This window comes from Chiloscyllium plagiosum, unplaced genomic scaffold (genome assembly GCF_037043375.1).
Source record: "Chiloscyllium plagiosum isolate Xiang-an unplaced genomic scaffold, Cpla_swu_hap1 HiC_scaffold_17, whole genome shotgun sequence".
NCBI lineage: Eukaryota > Metazoa > Chordata > Chondrichthyes > Orectolobiformes > Hemiscylliidae > Chiloscyllium > Chiloscyllium plagiosum.
This window is the reverse complement of record NW_028270155.1, coordinates 4,600,432-4,618,443: the sequence shown is the minus strand read 5'-3', so window position 1 is coordinate 4,618,443 and position 18,012 is coordinate 4,600,432. Positions and strand designations below refer to the sequence as shown.

The 18,012-nt window shown below is 46.3% G+C and overlaps 1 protein-coding gene across 1 annotated transcript in view; it reads right to left on the bottom strand.

Moving 5' to 3' along the window:
- Nucleotides 1-1,178: 1,178 nt before the first annotated feature.
- wtip (WT1 interacting protein) overlaps nt 1,179-18,012 on the bottom strand; it is a 34,263-nt gene continuing 17,429 nt past the window's right edge. Inside the window, exons 2-8 of the mRNA XM_043706518.2 lie at nt 12,120-12,221; nt 10,514-10,581; nt 7,871-7,933; nt 4,947-5,077; nt 4,028-4,079; nt 3,504-3,572; nt 1,179-3,301 (exon numbers count right to left, since the gene is read on the bottom strand). Of these exons, the coding sequence (XP_043562453.2) occupies nt 3,149-3,301; nt 3,504-3,572; nt 4,028-4,079; nt 4,947-5,077; nt 7,871-7,933; nt 10,514-10,581; nt 12,120-12,221 (638 nt within the window). The 3' untranslated portion in view covers nt 1,179-3,148. The remainder of the gene's footprint in view (nt 3,302-3,503; nt 3,573-4,027; nt 4,080-4,946; nt 5,078-7,870; nt 7,934-10,513; nt 10,582-12,119; nt 12,222-18,012) is intronic.

Sequence of the window (18,012 nt, the reverse complement as noted above, 5' to 3'; positions counted from 1 at the left end):
TGGTTTATTTAATCTGCTCTTTACTCCAGAACACTGCCAAGGTTAGCTCGAGTACATTCAAGGTTACAATAGATATTTTTAATCAGGAAGGGAATCACAAATTGAGGAGAATGCAGGAAAGTGGATGATCAGCTGAGCTGTGATCTCATTGAATGGCCTACTCCTATGTCTAATGGCTGCTGATGAAATTGCTCTGTGCAATCCTCTCACCTTCACCCCCAGGTCATTCAGAGGTTCTCCACTCTCAGACAAGAATTGCTGGAAAATCTTCTTCACCAGAGAGCCAAGACACCTGACAACTGGGAATAGGCACTGACTGTTGTGCCCTCCAGAGCTGCTTGCTTCAAAGAGGTGAGAAAAAAAAAAATCAACCCACTGACCCAGGGATGAGAGAAAACGGAGATGAATTGAAAGCTGCACATTCTCAGCCCATTCCCAGCCCCCAGTCCTTCCTGTGCAGTAAATGCAGCAGAGACTGATCGCTCAGATTGAGCCACACCAGGAGCAGCTCAGAGTTGGGCTGAGCTGGTCCCAATGGCACAAACCATTGCCTTGTCAGGTCACAGAACTACCAACAGCACGGATTCTTTTACACAATTATTAGTGTTTCCAGCATTCAAACTGGAATTCCATTAACACAAACATCGGTTTGGACCCCATTTACCAGCCTCTCAGAAAAAGAACCAGATGTGACAACAAACCAAGACATTAGCAAGTGGGACAGTACACCAGTGCTTCACTGATGATGTCACTCACAATGGTGACAAAACAGCTGAGAACATGGTAGCAAGGTGGCTCAGTGGTACAGCACCAGGGTCCCAGGTTCGATTCCAGCCTTGGGTGCCTGTCTGTGTGGAGTTTGCACATTCGCCCTGTGTACGTGGGTTTCCTCCCACAGTCCAAAGCTGTACCAGTCAGGTGAATTGGCCACGCTAAATTACCCACAGTGTTCAGGAATGTGTTAGTTAGGGATAAGTGTAGACTAATAGGGTATGGGGAATAGGTTTGTGTGGGATACTCTTCAGAGCGTCAGTGTAGACTTGTTGGGCTGAAGGGCCTGTTTCCACACTGTCGGGAATCTATAATTTATAAACCTTCCAGTTCAGCAAGCAAACTTACAACCTGCACAAACTTCACTTCCACTAGTCCAAAGCAGATGCACAGCCACACTGTCAATATTAACTACAAAACTTGTTTTATTTGAAAAAAAAGGCAGATTATATCCAAGGTTAAATGACCTTTGACATTTACATGTTTAATAATTTAGGGTTGATATTATGTGGCTTTTTTTTAAGATAAATAAATCTACACGTCTTTTCTTTGCCTCAACAAAATCAAAGACGGAATTTTTCCACCCCACAGAGGATTTGGGGAGATAACAGGACAGAATGTGAAAGCTTTTGGGGTTGGGGGGGGGGAGCAACTTTCTGGTTTCACTTCCTTTCTGATCAATGACCTTAACCGATTCCACCCTCCGACATCGCCCTCTCGATGCTGCAGGAAGATGCAGAGCCCAGCTCTCACACCTTTTACATGGGATCCCAGCAAGGGTCACCCCAACTCCCCACTCCCAAGTCAACTACATCAGCTGACCAATCAGGGTCAACCATTCAGGGGACATGGCCAATGCTAGAACATTCCGTCCAGACTTTGATGCCCCATATGCTTCCTGACAAGTCAAGCTTGACAAAGCGACACTTTAATCCGATAGTGTTAGTAGTCTGGTTAGAGGGAAATGGAAAGGGAGCACCAGGTCTGTTCATGAAGGGGTGGCAAAAGCCAACTGGAGGAGGCCCAAAGGTCTGGCTGTGGGGGAGGCCAGTCAGGGAAAGCAGAGAGGCCTCACTCTTGGAAGCAGAAGGGCAGCCAAGTGCAGAAGCCTAGGGAATTGACAGGACCATGGGGAAAAATAAATAAGGTGGAGCAGAGAGGCTACAGAGGGAAGGTGAAGGCAGCGAAGTGGACACAAAAGTGCCATTGTTCAAGAACTTTGAGTCAAAGAGGAACCATCATCATTCAAGCCCAGCCTGCCAAACCAACCAGTGAGCTGAGTTCCCAAATCCAACAACCAGCAATAACCAAAGACACACGTTCAGAGGGGCCTTCCTGCTTACCTTTAGGAAGGGTGGGGTCTGGCTGCCATTGTGAAGCAGGGGACAAGCCTGTACAGTCAATGTCCAAATGATGCTCATGAACCTGAGCAAATACCAACAGCACAAACCATTCCAGAAATATCTGAAACTGTACACAGGTGTTGTGGGGAAGGCGCCTTGTCTGCGGAATAATCAGTACAAAACAAATGCACTGTCTTATCCAACTGGAATAGAACATACACTTTTCTTAAAAAACTAAAAAAAATTACAAAGTCGGGTCTGCTATACACTGCAATCAATCAGGAGTTTTATATAAAATGGTTGCATTACTTTGCATAGTCAATGTACTGGTGTGTGTGCGCACTGGTACAGAAGAGGTTAATGATAGCAAGTGGAAGGTGTGTCAGTAAGTGCTGAATGACCCAGTAAGCTGGGGCCATGGAGATGTCTCAACAGTTGCTATTAGCAACACAAAAGAGGGCTGCTCAGTCTAAAACCATGAGGATGACAAGGAATGACCCTGTGTGCTGAAGTGTATCTCAGTGAGGCCCTTTCCCTGCTGAGGAACAACCGAGCTTTGGTCACTCAAAGAGTGGACATCCTGAGTCAGCATCATCTGACCATCAACAAACCAATCAGGTTAGTGTTGGGCATATACGAGGTGTAGCTGCCATTTTGGAAAGTCAGGTACACGGTTGCGTGGGAGATGGTGCGAGATGGGAATTGTCTCTCTGGCCTACCCAGAGTAAAGTCCAGTCTGTCTGTCTGCAGTCATAGCACCTCAGGAGGGTAGGGCCTAGCTTGCTGAGGTTTTGTCACAGAGTTCTCGTCGGTCAGGCTATTGCCTCCAACCCCCTCCCTCACTTTCCCACAAACAGCCCCGGTTGTCATGGTCACCAAGGATTCAGACGGCAGATTGGTTTCCAACGGTAACGGTGGTCACTTGCCTCCCCGTCCGAAGGAAACCTCCTTGGATTGAGGTCCCTGGGGGACAGGAGCAGAGACACCCCCCATTTCTCTACCCACTCTGGTCATGAATGTCCTGGTTCTGGTGGTCACAGCTCAGTGACGTGAAGCTGGTAACTTGGGGGGGGATGTGGTGCCAGGGGAATGTTGATGCGTCGGATGTGACAGCTGTGACACAACAGATGCCCCTCCAGAGGGTAACAGCGACGGCCCTCTTCATCATTGAGCTGCAGGTGACAGTCCTGAGGATAACAACAAAGCAATTAACCAAGGGTCATAGGTCAGCACAAATAAAACATCCCAACCACCTCCACCCAGCAACCACTGCCCCCTCCTCCTATTGGCTGTTCTATTGACCTGTTGCCGAGTGGCCAATTGAGGCTGGCCAGCCAATGGCCAAGGCTGTTGTTGTCCCAATGCACCCAGCCCAGCTCAGGGGCTTACCTCACAGTGATAGCATTCCACGTGATAATCTTTATCCATCGACACTACGCGGATCGTCTCCTCTGAACCCTGAAATGCAGTGAGAGTCAAAGTCAGGAAAATCCTGCCATTGTCACCCCCCACCACAGTACAGCACCATTCCCCACCAGCAACCCCCCCACTCACTTTCCTTCAAAACTTTAACACAATGACTATAAAATATAGGGTGCAAAGGAGGGCTCAACAGACAGAGGGGGGAGTGACAGAGGGAGAGATAGACATATCTGCACGCGCACAAACAACAGGGAGGGGAGGGGGAGGGGGAGACAGACAGACAAACATAAACAAGAGATGAAAATGAGGGAGGAAGGGGAAAAGAGACAGTTACTGAATTAAAAAATGGAATGTAGTGGGAGGGAAAGACATTGAGTAAGGGATGGTAAGGGAGAGAGAGAGACAGACAGATAGACGCAGTGAAGAAATAGGAGGACAACAGAGACACACAGAGGGGGGTAGGGAGGGAGGGAGAACGGGTTGAGCAGTACCTTGGCTGGCAGAATTGGGTGGCCACAGGACGCACACTTAGGTGCGAAAACCCTGAACCAGAAAAAAAGATTGGTCACAAATTAGACACAAATACACAGGAAAAATAATGAACCAAATTATACAGTGAAATACTGCACAATGAATTACAGACGGAAGTCTAATTAAGGTGTCAGGAAGACTGGTCATATACAAAATAACATCCCAGGAGAGAACAGGACAGAATCTGATCAAGGGATTTGTGTCAACTTAGAACCACTTGGAGTTATCCACTTCCCATTTCCTTTACAGATAAAATAATATTTACAGGAACAAAAGCCCACTGTCTCAGAATGACATAACAGTGCAGTGCTGAGGGAGTGCCGCACTGTCGGAGGGTCAGTGCTGAGGGAGTGCCGCACTGTCGGAGGGTCAGTGCTGAGGGAGTGCCGCACTGTCGGAGGGTCAGTGCCGACGGAGCGCCTCACTGTCTATTCTATAAAGTGCTGAACTAAGGCCCTGCCTCACATAGATAAGGTTGATGTTTGAAGAGGAGAAGCAGCTAGTCATTGTACTGGTCCTTCCTACAAACGCAGTCAAAGTGAAACAGAGTTTGAGCCACACACCAGCAGTCTGTGCTGTTTTTCAAAGCTGACCTCTGGGCCAGGGAATGGGGACCTTTGCTCAGCACATTACCAGCTGTAGACAAAGGGAACAAGCCTTATGGAGGTTAAACAGCTGGATTATAAACATTGCTGGAGAAACTGAGTCTGTTCTTGCGTGAATAATCAGTGGATTGTGATAAATAGGTTCACAATCCTGAATGGTTCCCCTGAGGCTGTCCAATCAAGTTTCCCCAGGCCGCAGGGTCAGTAATGGAGGGACAGGAATTTAATCAGCTCTGGAAGCCAAGGGGAGAGACAGAACGAGTTGATCACTCACGTGTGATAATCTTTGACACAGTAAATGTTGTTGTCCACATCGACAGTGAAGGGAACACCATCCAGGCACTCATTACAGACCACACAGCGGAAACAGCCCGGGTGGTAGGATTTCCCAAGGGCCTGTAAAATCTGGACAGCAACACCGAAGGTCAGAGAGATTCTCTCAGGCACAGACTCCTGCACAGTACAACTCTCCCAGTACAATTCATCCTCTCTCCCCCACCACCTGTCGGGGGCTCTTCCCCACTCTATCCACTCATGGCTGACCCGCATCCAGCTCCTAACCTCTCGAGACACGCACTTTTATAAAAACCAGACTCTCTCAGTCTCATAAGCTCCAAATGACAACCTTTTAGAAGAGATTTCCACTCAAAGGGAAGACAGAAGGGAATGTGCAAACTATCCATGTATTTGAACCATTTTAGTCCCATCAGCACTCAGACAATGCTGTGTTACTTTATCTGTCAGGGCAATGTCCTCGAGAGAGAGTCTAACTACAGAATCACTTCAAACCTGATGAATGAAACGCCACCATTCGATAAGCAGAGTTGGAATTAATCCACTACATTTTATTGACGAGTGTCACCAAAGGACAACTCCAACAAAACCGGTCTCCTCCTACTCTCTATTTACGTCTCTATCTACTTATGTGTCTAATTATTCTATCCTTCACAATAAATTCTAGCATTTTCCCTCCCATGATGGAAGGTAACAGGTCTGTAGTTTCTCAGTTTTCTCTCTCACTTGTCTTTTAAACAGTGGAGTGACATTCTAATCCACAGGAATCATGCCAGAATCTCTGAAATTTTAAAGGGTAATCGCTGACATGTAAAATATTAAATCCTCGAGTTTTTTTTTAAATCAACTTGCAGCCTTGTTAATTTCTTTAGTACAAACATCCTCCTGATGCTCATTTCCTTCACCACCTCATTCTGCTGAGCCACATGGATCTAGAAGCTGGGGGATTTCTGCTAGCTTCCTCAGTGAAACAGACACCAAGTAATTATTTCACTTCTTTGCCATTTCTCTTTGCTTCATTATAAATTCTCTTCACAATAGTTCCAATGGACCCACATCCCATTTTAGCTAAACATTTCCTTTTTAGAAGTATTTGCAGTCCATTTTTATGCTTTTTGCTAGATTGCATTCATTTTCTCCCGTTCCTTATCAGTTTCTTGATGCTCTTTTATTGTAAACTAAAACAATTTCCCAATCCTCAGGATTGCTGCTATTCCTGTCAACTTTATACACTTTTAATGTTACACAATCCTGAACCTCCATTGTTCACCATGGTTGTCCTTTATTGAGTTTTGACATCTTGCAGGAATGTATAGTCAGAGATGTACAGCACGGAAACAGACCCTTTGGTCCAACTCGTACATACTGAGCAGATATCCTAAATTAATCTAGTTCCATTTGCCAGCAACTAGCCCACACCTCTCCAAATGACCCCCCACCCATACACCCAAATTGTTGTAACATTTGCAATAGTTCTTTAAAAAAGGCTGCTCACTATGTACATTCATTGTACCTGTTCCACTGTTTCAGAATAAACCACTTCGCTTTCAAACAAAAATCTACAACAAATTTTGAGAAGATTTGTAACTCATGTTGAGGTTCTGGATGTAGATTTGCTCGCTGAACTGGAAGGTTCATTTTCGACGTTTTGTCACTATACTCAGTAACATCTTCAGTGAGCCTCCGAACGAAGCACTGCTGGTATTTCCTGCTTTCTATTTATATGTTTGGGTTTCCTTGGGTTGGTGATGTCATTTCTTATGCTAACGTCATTTCCTATGGTGGTGTCATTTCCTGTTCTTTGTCTCGGAGGGTGGTAAATGAGATCCTTACATACAGCTGAGGAAGGACACCACTTTGACTGGGACAACACATCCATCCCAGGACAAGCCAAACAGAGACACACACGACAATTCCTCGAAGCATGGCATTCCAACTGGAACTCTATCAATAAACACATTTACCACCCCCTGAGAAAAAGAACAGGAAACAATGTCACCACAGGAAAGGCATCACCAACCCTAGGAAACCCAAACATATAAATAGAAAGCAGGAAACATCAGCAGTGCTTCGTCCGGAGGCTCACTGAAGATGTTACTGAGTAGGGTGACAAAATGTCTGAAAATGAACCTTCCAGCTCAGCGAGCAAACTTACATCCAAAATTCTACCACATTGTGGACGCTCAATCCAAAAAAATTATTTTACAAGATTGTTAATAAACTCCTTTCATTGCACGATGATAAATCTAAAACAGCATGCCCCCTGGTTGGCTTGGCTTGCATTTTCTATGTTTCTGTACTGCTCTAGCTAACCATCCCTAACAGACTACAGAAAAACGTCCTGCATAGCTTCAGTGCTCAGTATTTAGCCTGTCTATTTGCAGACTGAACTCCCTCATAATAACTGTATTACCCCTGCTACAAGTTTCTCTCATTTCCTGATTAATTCACTGTCCCACGGACAACCATTACCACCCGGTTGTCAATAAATCCAACCAATGTCTGCTGCTGCCCCCTGCTGTTTCTTCGCTGCACTCAAGCAGAGTCCACACTGTCAGATTGGAAGAACATTCTCTCTTACTCATCTACTGGTCCCATTCCTTATCAGCGCAACTCCACCAGCTTTTCCTCGTCTGTCCTTCCAAAACATTCAATATTCTCGATTATTCATTTCTGAGCCCTGTTCATCATCCTGTCACATTTCTCTAACATGAATGAGATCAGCCCCTTGGATCTCTAACCGTGCCTTTAGCTCATTGGTCCTGTTGAGAATGCTGTTAAATAGCATTCAGTTACAGACACTTAAAGCTAATCCAATCTGATCTGATCCAATCAATGCTGAGCACAGTCACTGTAAAGCAATTACACATGCTGACTACTTTATACATAAAGCAGGTTACTCACCATCTCCATGATCAGATGTCCACACATGAAACACTTGTCTGCTGTCTGCTGGAAGCCCGAATACTGGAAAAACACAAAGATTCACCATAAAGATTCTCTACAGCACCATTGATGTATAAATACAAAGGCACGACCATTACCAACCAATCAGCTGACTTCACAATCCACCCAATACTAACCTCAAACAAATCTGTATGTTGGAGACAGGGAGGTCTGCAGATGCTGAAGATCAGAGTTGAGAGTGTGTTGCTGGAAAAGCACAGCAGGTCAGACAGTCCTTCCTGATGAAGGGCTCCTGCCCAAAACGTCGATTTTCCTGTTCCTTGGATGCTGCCTGACTTCCTGTGCTTTTCCAGCAACATACACTCAACATCATCCTCATGTTCCCCAGGATAAAGTGGAACCAATTTCAGAATGAGGAGGGATTGCTTCTCTCAGGAGGGTTGAGTGTCTTTAGAACTCCCCGCCACAGAGAGCTGTGGGTGCAGTGTCCATGTGTATGCTTAAGGTGGAGATAGATTCTTGATTAATTGGGAATCATGGGGAAAGGGCAGGAATGTGAGCTTAAGGAATGCTGGATCAGCCATAACCCTATTGAATAGTGGAGCAGGTTACAGGGCCTACTCCTGTTCCTATTCCTTACGGACTTACCGGATCCTCTCCTCTAACCCCCACATTCTCCAAGGTATATTTATAGCACTCCTGAATTTAATCAGTGACCATGCAGCAGGAACAGTTAACTACCAATCGGAACTAGCTGGTTAACCTCAGACCAGCAGGTAGTCTGTGATTGGTCAGATAGTTGTCATGGGGAAAGCAGCAAGGATTGACAGTCTATGTAATGCTTTCTCAATGAGGAAGGTGTAAGGTGTGCACAAAAACATTTTTTGTATTCACTTGTGGGATATGGGTGTCACTGCCTGGGCCCAGCATTTATTGCCCGTCCCTAGTTGCCCCTTGAGAAGTTGGGGGTGAGCTGCCTTCTTGAACCGCTGCAATCCACGTGCTATGGGGCGACCCACACAATGCCCTTAGGGAGGGAATTCTAGGATTTTGATCCAGAGACACTGAAGGAACTACGATATATGTCCAAGTCAGGATGGTGAGTGGATCGGAGGGGAAACTTACAGGGGGTGGTGTTCCCATGTATCTGCTGCCCTGTCCTTCAGGATGGAAGTGAGCGTTGGTCTGGAAGTTCCTGTCAAAGGAGTCTTAGTGAACCTCAGTGCGTCCTGTAGATGTAGCTGCATCCATTCATTACATTCCCGACTTGTGCCTTGTAGATGGTGGACAGGCTTTGCGGAGTCAGGAGGGGAGTAATTTGCTGCAGCATTCCTAACCACTGTAGCTCCTGCAGTGCCTGAGCCCTGCACCATTGCAGTAAATCTCCACTGCACCTTCTCCAAGGCCTGCACCTTATACCTACAGTGTAGTTTTCCAGCACTGCTCACAAAACTCCAACTTAATCTTAAATAGCATTTTCTAAAGATTTAGTAGAACATTGTTTGTCTATAGTTTGAAAAGGATATAAAAGCTTAGGAAAAAAAATCATTTAAAGTGATGGTATTAGACCCGAGAGATTGTAGTTATTGGGGAAAATTAAACAGTTTGGGCCTTTTCCTTTGCACTGATTGAAAGTATTTAAGAATTTGAGTGGGTTGGAGAGGGTTTCAACTTGTGGAAGAATCTAGAAGTCAGGACCATAAAGACTAGACAGTAATGAAGAAATCCAACAAGGTAATGAGGAGATATTTACTTAGTGATTAGAATGTGAACCTCTCAACCAAATGGGGCAAACCCCTTTCAAAAGAAAACTTGATGCAGGAGATCCAATGACCTGACAGTTACTGATTAGGATTTGCTGAGATCACTGAAACAAACATCAGAATCACAGGCTTGGGATTTCATCCAGAAATCAAATGCCAGTGATAGTGAGGGCCAGTCTCACTCAGTGAGATTTTGATTATTGATATGTATGGACTGATCTCCTACAAACAGGGCCCAGAGAGGGAGAGGAACGGGTTCTGTGTTTCATGCTGATGTCTTCAGGCATATTCCGTTAATTATTATGAAAGGACATTTAACTAGAATCAATAAACATTCACTGCTTTATGATGCTGAACACGTTAAAGCTGACAGGTTGACAAAACATGTGCCAGGAGCATTATCCATTGAGGCAAAAGTGAGGACTGCAAATGCTGGAAGTGGTGCTGGAAAAGCACAGCAGATCAGACAGCGGCCGAGGAGCAGGAAAATCGATGTTTCGGACAAAAGCCCTTCAATCAGGGCATTATCCATTGAGTCATGTAAGAGGAAGGGACCATTAGGCTGCTCAGATGTAGGTTTTAAGGAATGCCTGAAAGGAGGGCAGCAAGGCAGCCAGGTAGATGGAGGGAAAAACACAAAAGATGACAAAACAACCAAACCCATGCAGGGTCAGGGGAGAGTAATGCTGAATAGGGTATAGAGAGTTCATTCTCAGAGTTTGATACCCAGAGGGTCACCCAAGAGCTAAACATAGAGGAATTCTCTCCAACACAGGCCCCAGATCAGAATCGGGGATCACTGGACTGGATTGATCCCTCAGGATCCTGGAACTGCAGTTTTCACAGTCACTGAGGTCAGTGTAGATAATAAACTCACCAAAAAGTCTTCCTCACAATACACCTTGCCATTCACATTATAGAAAGCTTTCCCTCGTAACCGTCTCCCTGTCAGAAAAAGATCAGCGTTATACAAAGTGGGACAATTTACTGTGATACCATAAGATTGATCAGCTGAGAATCATGTTACAAGAAAATGATCAGCTGATCCATCCAACCTGTCTGGCTATCTGTTTTTATTCCTTCCCATAGCGTCTGGCAACATCCACTAAACAGCCCTTCCACAGGACAGCCTGCAGTGTTTGAGATATTGCACTGTGTGAGGAATTGATGCTTAGCCTCTGCTTGTCCTGACCCCATACATTCCAGCAGAGGGCAGCGGTTGTCAATAAATCCAGCAAGGAGCCTGCTCCCACAGGGAGAGTTTGCTGTGAATAGGGAGAGTTTGTTGTGAATAGTTGGGATGTCGTGGAGGTGGATGTGTGTGATTTTTAACTTTGGAGGTGGATAGGAATTGAAGGATAGGTTCTATGCTGGGAATTCTATGTTTACAGGCATCAGGTTTGCAGCTGCCAGGCTTAGCCAGGACACCTTTGCTGCTGAATACTCAGATCCTTGAAGCCAGAGTTTTCTGAATAGCCAGACTCTCACTTTCACCAACCTGAGACTGCTCCAACTCCCAGCAACCCACAGACACAAACACTTCTCTTTATCAACTCTTTTGAAATTCTAAAAACTGCAGTCAAACCTCCCCTTTGACTTGTATGTTCCATGGCTTAAGTATAGAATCAGAATCTCTATAGTGTCGAAGCAAGCCATTCAGCCCATTGAGTCCATACTGACCCTCCAAAGCGTATCCCACTCAGAATCACCCCCATACCCTATCCCTGTAACCCTGCATTTCCCATGACTAATCCACCTAGCCTGCACATCCCAAGACACAATGGGCAATTATGGGCGGCACGGTGGCACAGTGGTTAGCACTGCAGCCTCACAGCGCCACAGCGCCAGAGACCCGGGTTCAATTCCCGCCTCAGGCGACTGACTGTGTGGAGTTTGCACGTTCTCCCCGTGTCTGCGTGGGTTTCCTCCGGGTGCTCCGGTTTCCTCCCACAGTCCAAAGATGTGCAGGGTCAGGTGAATTGGCCATACTAAATTGCCCGTAGTGTTAAGTAAGGGGTAAATGTAGGGGTATGGGTGGGTTTCGCTTCGGCGGGTCGGTGTGGACTTGTTGGGCCGAAGGGCCTGTTTCCACACTGTAAATAATCTAATCTAATCATTTCCCATGGCCAATCCACCTAAACTTGCACATCTTTGTGATTGAGAGAGGCAACTGGAGCAGCCGGAAGAAACCCCACACAGACACAAGGGAGAATGTGCAGACTCCACACTTACGCCCGAGGTTGGAATTGAACCCGGGTCTCTGGTGCTGTGAGGCAGCAGTGCTAACCACTGAGCCAACCGTAATCTCTCAATCTAATACCTGAACTCCTCAGAAGGTCCTGGTGGATCTGCCTGCGACTGCACACTGTCCTCCAGATGGAATCTCCCCAGTGTTTTGTAGAAGGGAGCAACGGAAGAGAGAGAGAGTGGGTCCCACCGGCTCAGAGCAATGAACGGGGACCGTGAGAAGGCAGCGTACTCACCACAGGAACAGCAGATGAAACAGTTTGTGTGGTAGAGGTTGCCCATGGCTTGACAGGCCTGGCTGGCTCCATAGACTCCTTTCCTGCATTTCACACACATCCCTGTGGAAGAAAACAAAACCATAAACACACACTGTCTCCACTTCAGCAAGAATTCATCTGACTTCTTCAATCAAGGAGCTGTTTACATTTCACAACCACAAATCACTCCCAATAGAAATGCTGCAAGACTTGGTTAGATCGCTGTATGGTTATAGGCTTGAGGGGCATACCCGGCCAGTCTAGGTAAACAGGTCTCTGCGATCATAACAAGAGTAGGATATTCAGCCCCTCAAGCCTGTTCCTGATTTCAATTAACTCATGATTTTGCCAGAGCGGCGAGGAGAGGAGTGGTGAAGTGAGGGCTGCCGGGAAGGGTGAATTTTCCCACATTTAAAGGGACTTACCTCAGGAGTCGGGCCTGCATTTGCTGAGAGGTGCGAGAGAGGAGCGAAGGACTTCTGGGAAGTCATATATCTGTGTGGTTGCGTTACCCAAAACACTACTCGGGTAGTGTCTCCCACCCATCCTCCTCCTCTAACCAAAACAAAAAGGACCTGTGCGCCAGATTGGTAAGGTAGCAAGTTTTGTTTCATTCCTTATTTTTTCCATCAGTCTCTTTGGGAATTTAGAATAGTGGGAATGGAGGTGAGGGCAGTGGAATGTTTCTCCTGCAGAATGTGGGAAGTAAGGGTCACCACTAGTGTCCCTGCTGACTACATCTGCAGGAAGTGCACCCAATTCCAGCACCTCAAAAACCGCGTTAGGAAACTAGAGCTGGAGCTGGATGAACTTCGGATCATTCGGAAGGCAGAGGGGGTTATTGAGAGGAGTTACAGAGAGGAAGTCACTCCTCAGGTACAAGAAAAAGGCAAATGAGTTACAGTCAGGGGACGGAAAGGGAACGGGCAGGCAGTGCAGGGATCACCCGTGGCCATTCCCCTCAACAATAAGTATACCGTTTTGGATACTGTTGGGGGAGGGGGGGGGGGGGGATGACTTACTGGGGGAAAGCAGTGGGGCACCTGCTGCTCAGAAGGGAAGGGGAAAGAGGAGCAGAGCAGTAGTCATTGGGGACTCGATAGTTAGGGGGACAGATAGGAGGTTCTGTGGGGACGAGAGAGACTCACGGTTGGTGTGTTGCCTCCCAGGTACCAGGGTTCGTGATGTCTCTGATCATGTTTTTGGGATCCTTAAGGGGGAGGGGGAGCAGCCTTAAGTCGTGGTCCACATAGGCACCAACGACATAGGTAGGAAGAGAGATGGGGATTTAAAGCAGAAATTCAGAGAGCGAGGATGGAAGCTTAGAGTTGTTGTCTCTGGTTTGTTGCCCGTGCCACGTGCTAGTGAGGTGAGGAATAGAGAGGGAGAGGAGTTGAACACCTGGCTACAGGGATAGTGCAGGAGGGAGGGTTTTGGATTCTTGGATAATTGGGGCTCTTTCTGGGGTAGGTGGGACCTCTACAAGCAGAATGGTCATCATCTGAACCAGAGGGGGTACCAATATCCTGGGGGGAAATTCGCTAAGGCTATTGGGGTGGGTTTAAACTAATCCAGCAGGGGGATGGGAACTAAAATTGTAGCTCGAGTTTAGAAAAGGTTGAGAGTAGGGAGGTCCAAAATCAAGTTTCAGGGATGCAAGATGGCACCGGCAAGCAAGAGGTTGGTTTGAAGTGTGTCTACTTCAACTCCAGGAGCATCCGGAATAAGGTGGGTGAACTGGCAGCATGGGTTGGTACCTGGGACTTGGATGTTGTGGCCATTTCGGAGACAGGGTTAGAGCAGGTTCCTGGATTTAGATGTTTCAATAAGAACAGAGAAGATGGTAAAAGAGGGGGAGGTGTGGCATTGTTGGTCAAGGACAGTATTACAGTTGCAGAAAGAATGTTTGGGGACTCGTTAACTGAGGTAGTATGGGCTGAGGTTAGAAACAGGAAAGGAGAGGTCACCCTGTTGGGAGTTTTCTATAGGCCTCCGAATAGTTCCAGAGATGTAGAGGAAAGGATAGCAAAGATGATTCTCGACAGGAGTGAGAGAGACAGGGGGACTTCAACTTTCCAACTATTGACTGGGAACATTATAGTACGAGAACTATAGATGGGTCAGTTTTTGTCCAGTGTGTGCAGGAGGGCTTCCTGACATAGTATGTGGACAGGCCTACAAGGGGCGAAGCCACATTAGATTTGGTCCTAGGTAATGAGCCCGGTTAGGTGTTAGACTTGGAAGTAGGTGAGCACTTTGGTGATAGCGATCACAATTCTGTTATGTTTACTTTAGTGATAGAAAGGGATAGATGTATACCACTGGGCAAGAGTTACAGCTGGGGGAAAGGCAATTACGATGCGATTAGGCAAGATTTAGGAAGCATAGGATGGAGAAGGAAACTGCAGGGGATAGGCACATTAGAAATGTGGAGCTTATTCAAGGAAAAGCTCCTGTGTGTCCTAGATAAGTATGTACCTGTCAGGCAGGGAGGAAGCTGTACAGCGCGGGAGTCGTGGTTTACAAAGTGGAATCTCTGGTCAGGTGGAAGAAGAAGGTTTGTTAGGATGAGATGTGAAGGCTCAGTTAGGGCGCTTGAGGGTTACAAGGTAGCCGGGAAAGAGCTAAAGAGAGAGCTCAGAAGAACCAGGAGGAGACATGAGAAGTTGTTGGCGGATAGGATCAGGGTAAACCCGAAGGCTTTCTATAGGTATTTAAGAAATAAAAGAATGACGAGAGTAACATTAGGGCTAATCAGGGATAGTAGTGGGAAGTTGTGTGTGGAGTCAGAGGAGATAGGGGAAGCACTAAATGAATAATTTTCAGCAGTATTCACTCTAGAAAATGACAATGTTGTTGAGGAGAATACTGAGATACAGGCTACTAGACTAGGGGTGGGATTGAGGTTCACAAGGAGGAAGTATTAGAAATCCTGCAGAGTGTGAAAAAAGACAAGTCCCCTGGGCCGGATGGGATTTATCCTGGGAACCTCTGGGAAGTTAGGGAGGAGATTGCCGAGCCTTTGGCATTGATCTTCAAATCGTCATTTTCTACAGGAATAGTGCCTGAGGACTGGAGGATAGCAAATGTGGTTCCCCTGTTCAAGAAGGGGAGTGGAGACAATCCTGGTAATTATAGACCAGTGAGTCTCACTTCAGTTGTTGGTAAAGTGTTGGAAAAGGTTATAAGAGATAGGATTTATAATCATCTAGAAAATAATAATTTAATTAGGGATAGTCAGCACGGTTTTGTGAAGGGTAGGTTGTGCCTCACAAACCTTGAGTTCTTTGAGAAGGTGACCAAACAGGTGGATGAGAGTAAACCGGTTGATGTGGTATATGTGAATTTCAGCAAGGCGTTCGATAAGGTTCCCCACAGTAGGCTATTGTGCAAAATGTGGAGGAATGGGATTGTGGGAGATATAGCAGTTTGGATCAGTAATTGACTTGCTGAAAAAAGACAGAGGGTGGTGGTTGATGGGAAATGTTCATCCTGGAGTTCAGTTACTAGCGGCGTACCGCAAGGGTCAGTGATGGGTCCACTGCTGTTCGTCATTTTTATAAACGACCTGGATGAGGACATAGAAGGGTGGATGAGTAAATTTGCAGATGACACTAAGGTCGGTGGAGTTGTGGACAGTGACGAAGGATGTTGTAGGTTACAGAGAGACATAGATAAGCTGTAGAGCTGGGCTGAGAGGTGGCAAATGGAGTTTAATGTGAACAAGTGTGAGGTGATTCACTTTGGTCGGAGTAACTGGAATGCAAAGTACTGGGCTAATGGTAAGATTCTTGGTAGTGTAGATGAGCAGAGAGATCTCGGTGTCCAGGTACACAGATCCTTGAAAGTTGCCACCCAGGTTGACAGGGTTGTTAAGAAGGCATACAGTGTTTTAGCTTTTATTAATAGAGGGATCGAGTTCCAGGATCATGAGGTTATGCTACAGCTGTACAAAACTCTGGTGCGGCCACACTTGGAGTATTGTGTACAGTTCTGGTCACCGCATTATAAGAAGGATGTGAAAGCTTTGGAAAGGATGCAGAGGAGATTTACTAGGATGTTACCTGGTATGGAGGGGAGGTCTTACGAGGAAAGGCTGTGGGACTTGAGGCTGTTCTCATTAAAGAGAAGGCTGAGAGGTGGCTTAATAGAGACATACAAGATAATCAGAGGGTTAGATAGGGTAGACAGAGAGAGCCTTTTTCCAAGTATGGGGATGGTGAGCACAAAGGGGCATAGCTTTAAATTGAGGGGTGATAGATATAGGACAGATGTCAGAGGTAGTTTCTTTACTCAGAGAGTAGTAAGGGTATGGAATGCTTTGCCTGCAACAGTAGTAGATTTGCCAAGTTTAAGTGCATTTAAGTCGTCATTGGACAAGCATATGGACGTACTTGGAATAGTGTAGGTTAGATGGGCTTCAGATTGGTATGACAGGTCGGTGCAACATCGAGGGCCGAAGGGCCTGTACTGCGCTATAATGTTCTATGTTCTATGGCTGATCACCTATACTGCTTTTATACCCACATACAACTGAAAGGTATCAATCTCAAACTGAAAATAACTAACTGAACAGTCATTTAGATTCTATATCTTCTGATCTAGATGGGTGGAGGTAATAACAAGGGCAGGATGACGCTGATGGGTGTAATCAATGGGCTTTCATGGTAGCTATATGGTGGGACTGAGAATAAAGGCATCACATTAATCATGGACAACTTTTAATTTCATGTAGTTTAGGAAAATTACAGTTGCAAATGTTTATAAAATCAATGAAGAAATTACATTGTCTTCAGGACAGATTTGTAGAACAATTGGTTATTGATCCAGTCAGGGATCAGGCTATTTTGGATCTGCTGATCTGCAATGAGACAGGTTTAACAATGATCTCAGAGAAAAGGACCCTGTGGGAAACAGTGACCACAAAGTGGGAGAATTCAGCATTCAGTTTGAGAGAGAGAAATCTGGGTTGGAAACGACTGTGCTAAACTTAAATAAGAACAATTACAAAGAAATGAGGGCAAAGGTGGTTGGAGTGGACTGGTGAAGGAGTTTAGCAAGAAAGACAGTTGAGGAACAGCAGTAGACATTTAAGAAATAGCTCATGATTCACAGGAAAGATACACACAGATACAAGCAGTCGGTAAAGCCTGAGTACTGGCAGGGATGGAGATAGCAGGCTATTTAAAAATGGAAACTTGGCCAGCTACAGGTAGCTGATTGTTCTGTGAAATGATTGATCTGTTAAATGCCTCCTGTCTGCCAACATCAATATGATTGGCTCCCAGGTAGGTGAGCAGCTTGTGTATGTGACTATTCAGGGGACGATCCATCAGAGCTCTGGAGGGGAAGGAGCTATTTCTGTTCTGCAGCAAAAAGCATCACAAGCCTGAGGAGAGCTACTTCATTTCCCCCTCAGCAGGTGCTGCAAACTGTGACTTTTAATTTATCAGTTAGAATCTTCATTAACTCCCTCAGCGCTGACCCTCCGACAGTGCGGCACTCCCTCAGCGCTGACCCTCCGACAGTGCGGCACTCCCTCAGCGCTGACCCTCCGACAGTGCGGCACTCCCTCAGCGCTGACCCTCCGACAGTGCTGACCCTCCGACAGTGCGGCACTCCCTCAGCGCTGACCCTCCGACAGTGCGGCACTCCCTCAGCGCTGACCCTCCGACAGTGCGGCACTCCCTCAGCGCTGACCCTCCGACAGTGCGGCACTCCCTCAGCGCTGACCCTCCGACAGTGCGGCACTCCCTCAGCGCTGACCCTCCGACAGTGCGGCACTCCCTCAGGGCTGGATCTTGCACCCAATCTCTGAAGTGAGATTCTGACTCAACTTTCTTCCTCAGAAAACAGATATTATCCACCAAGC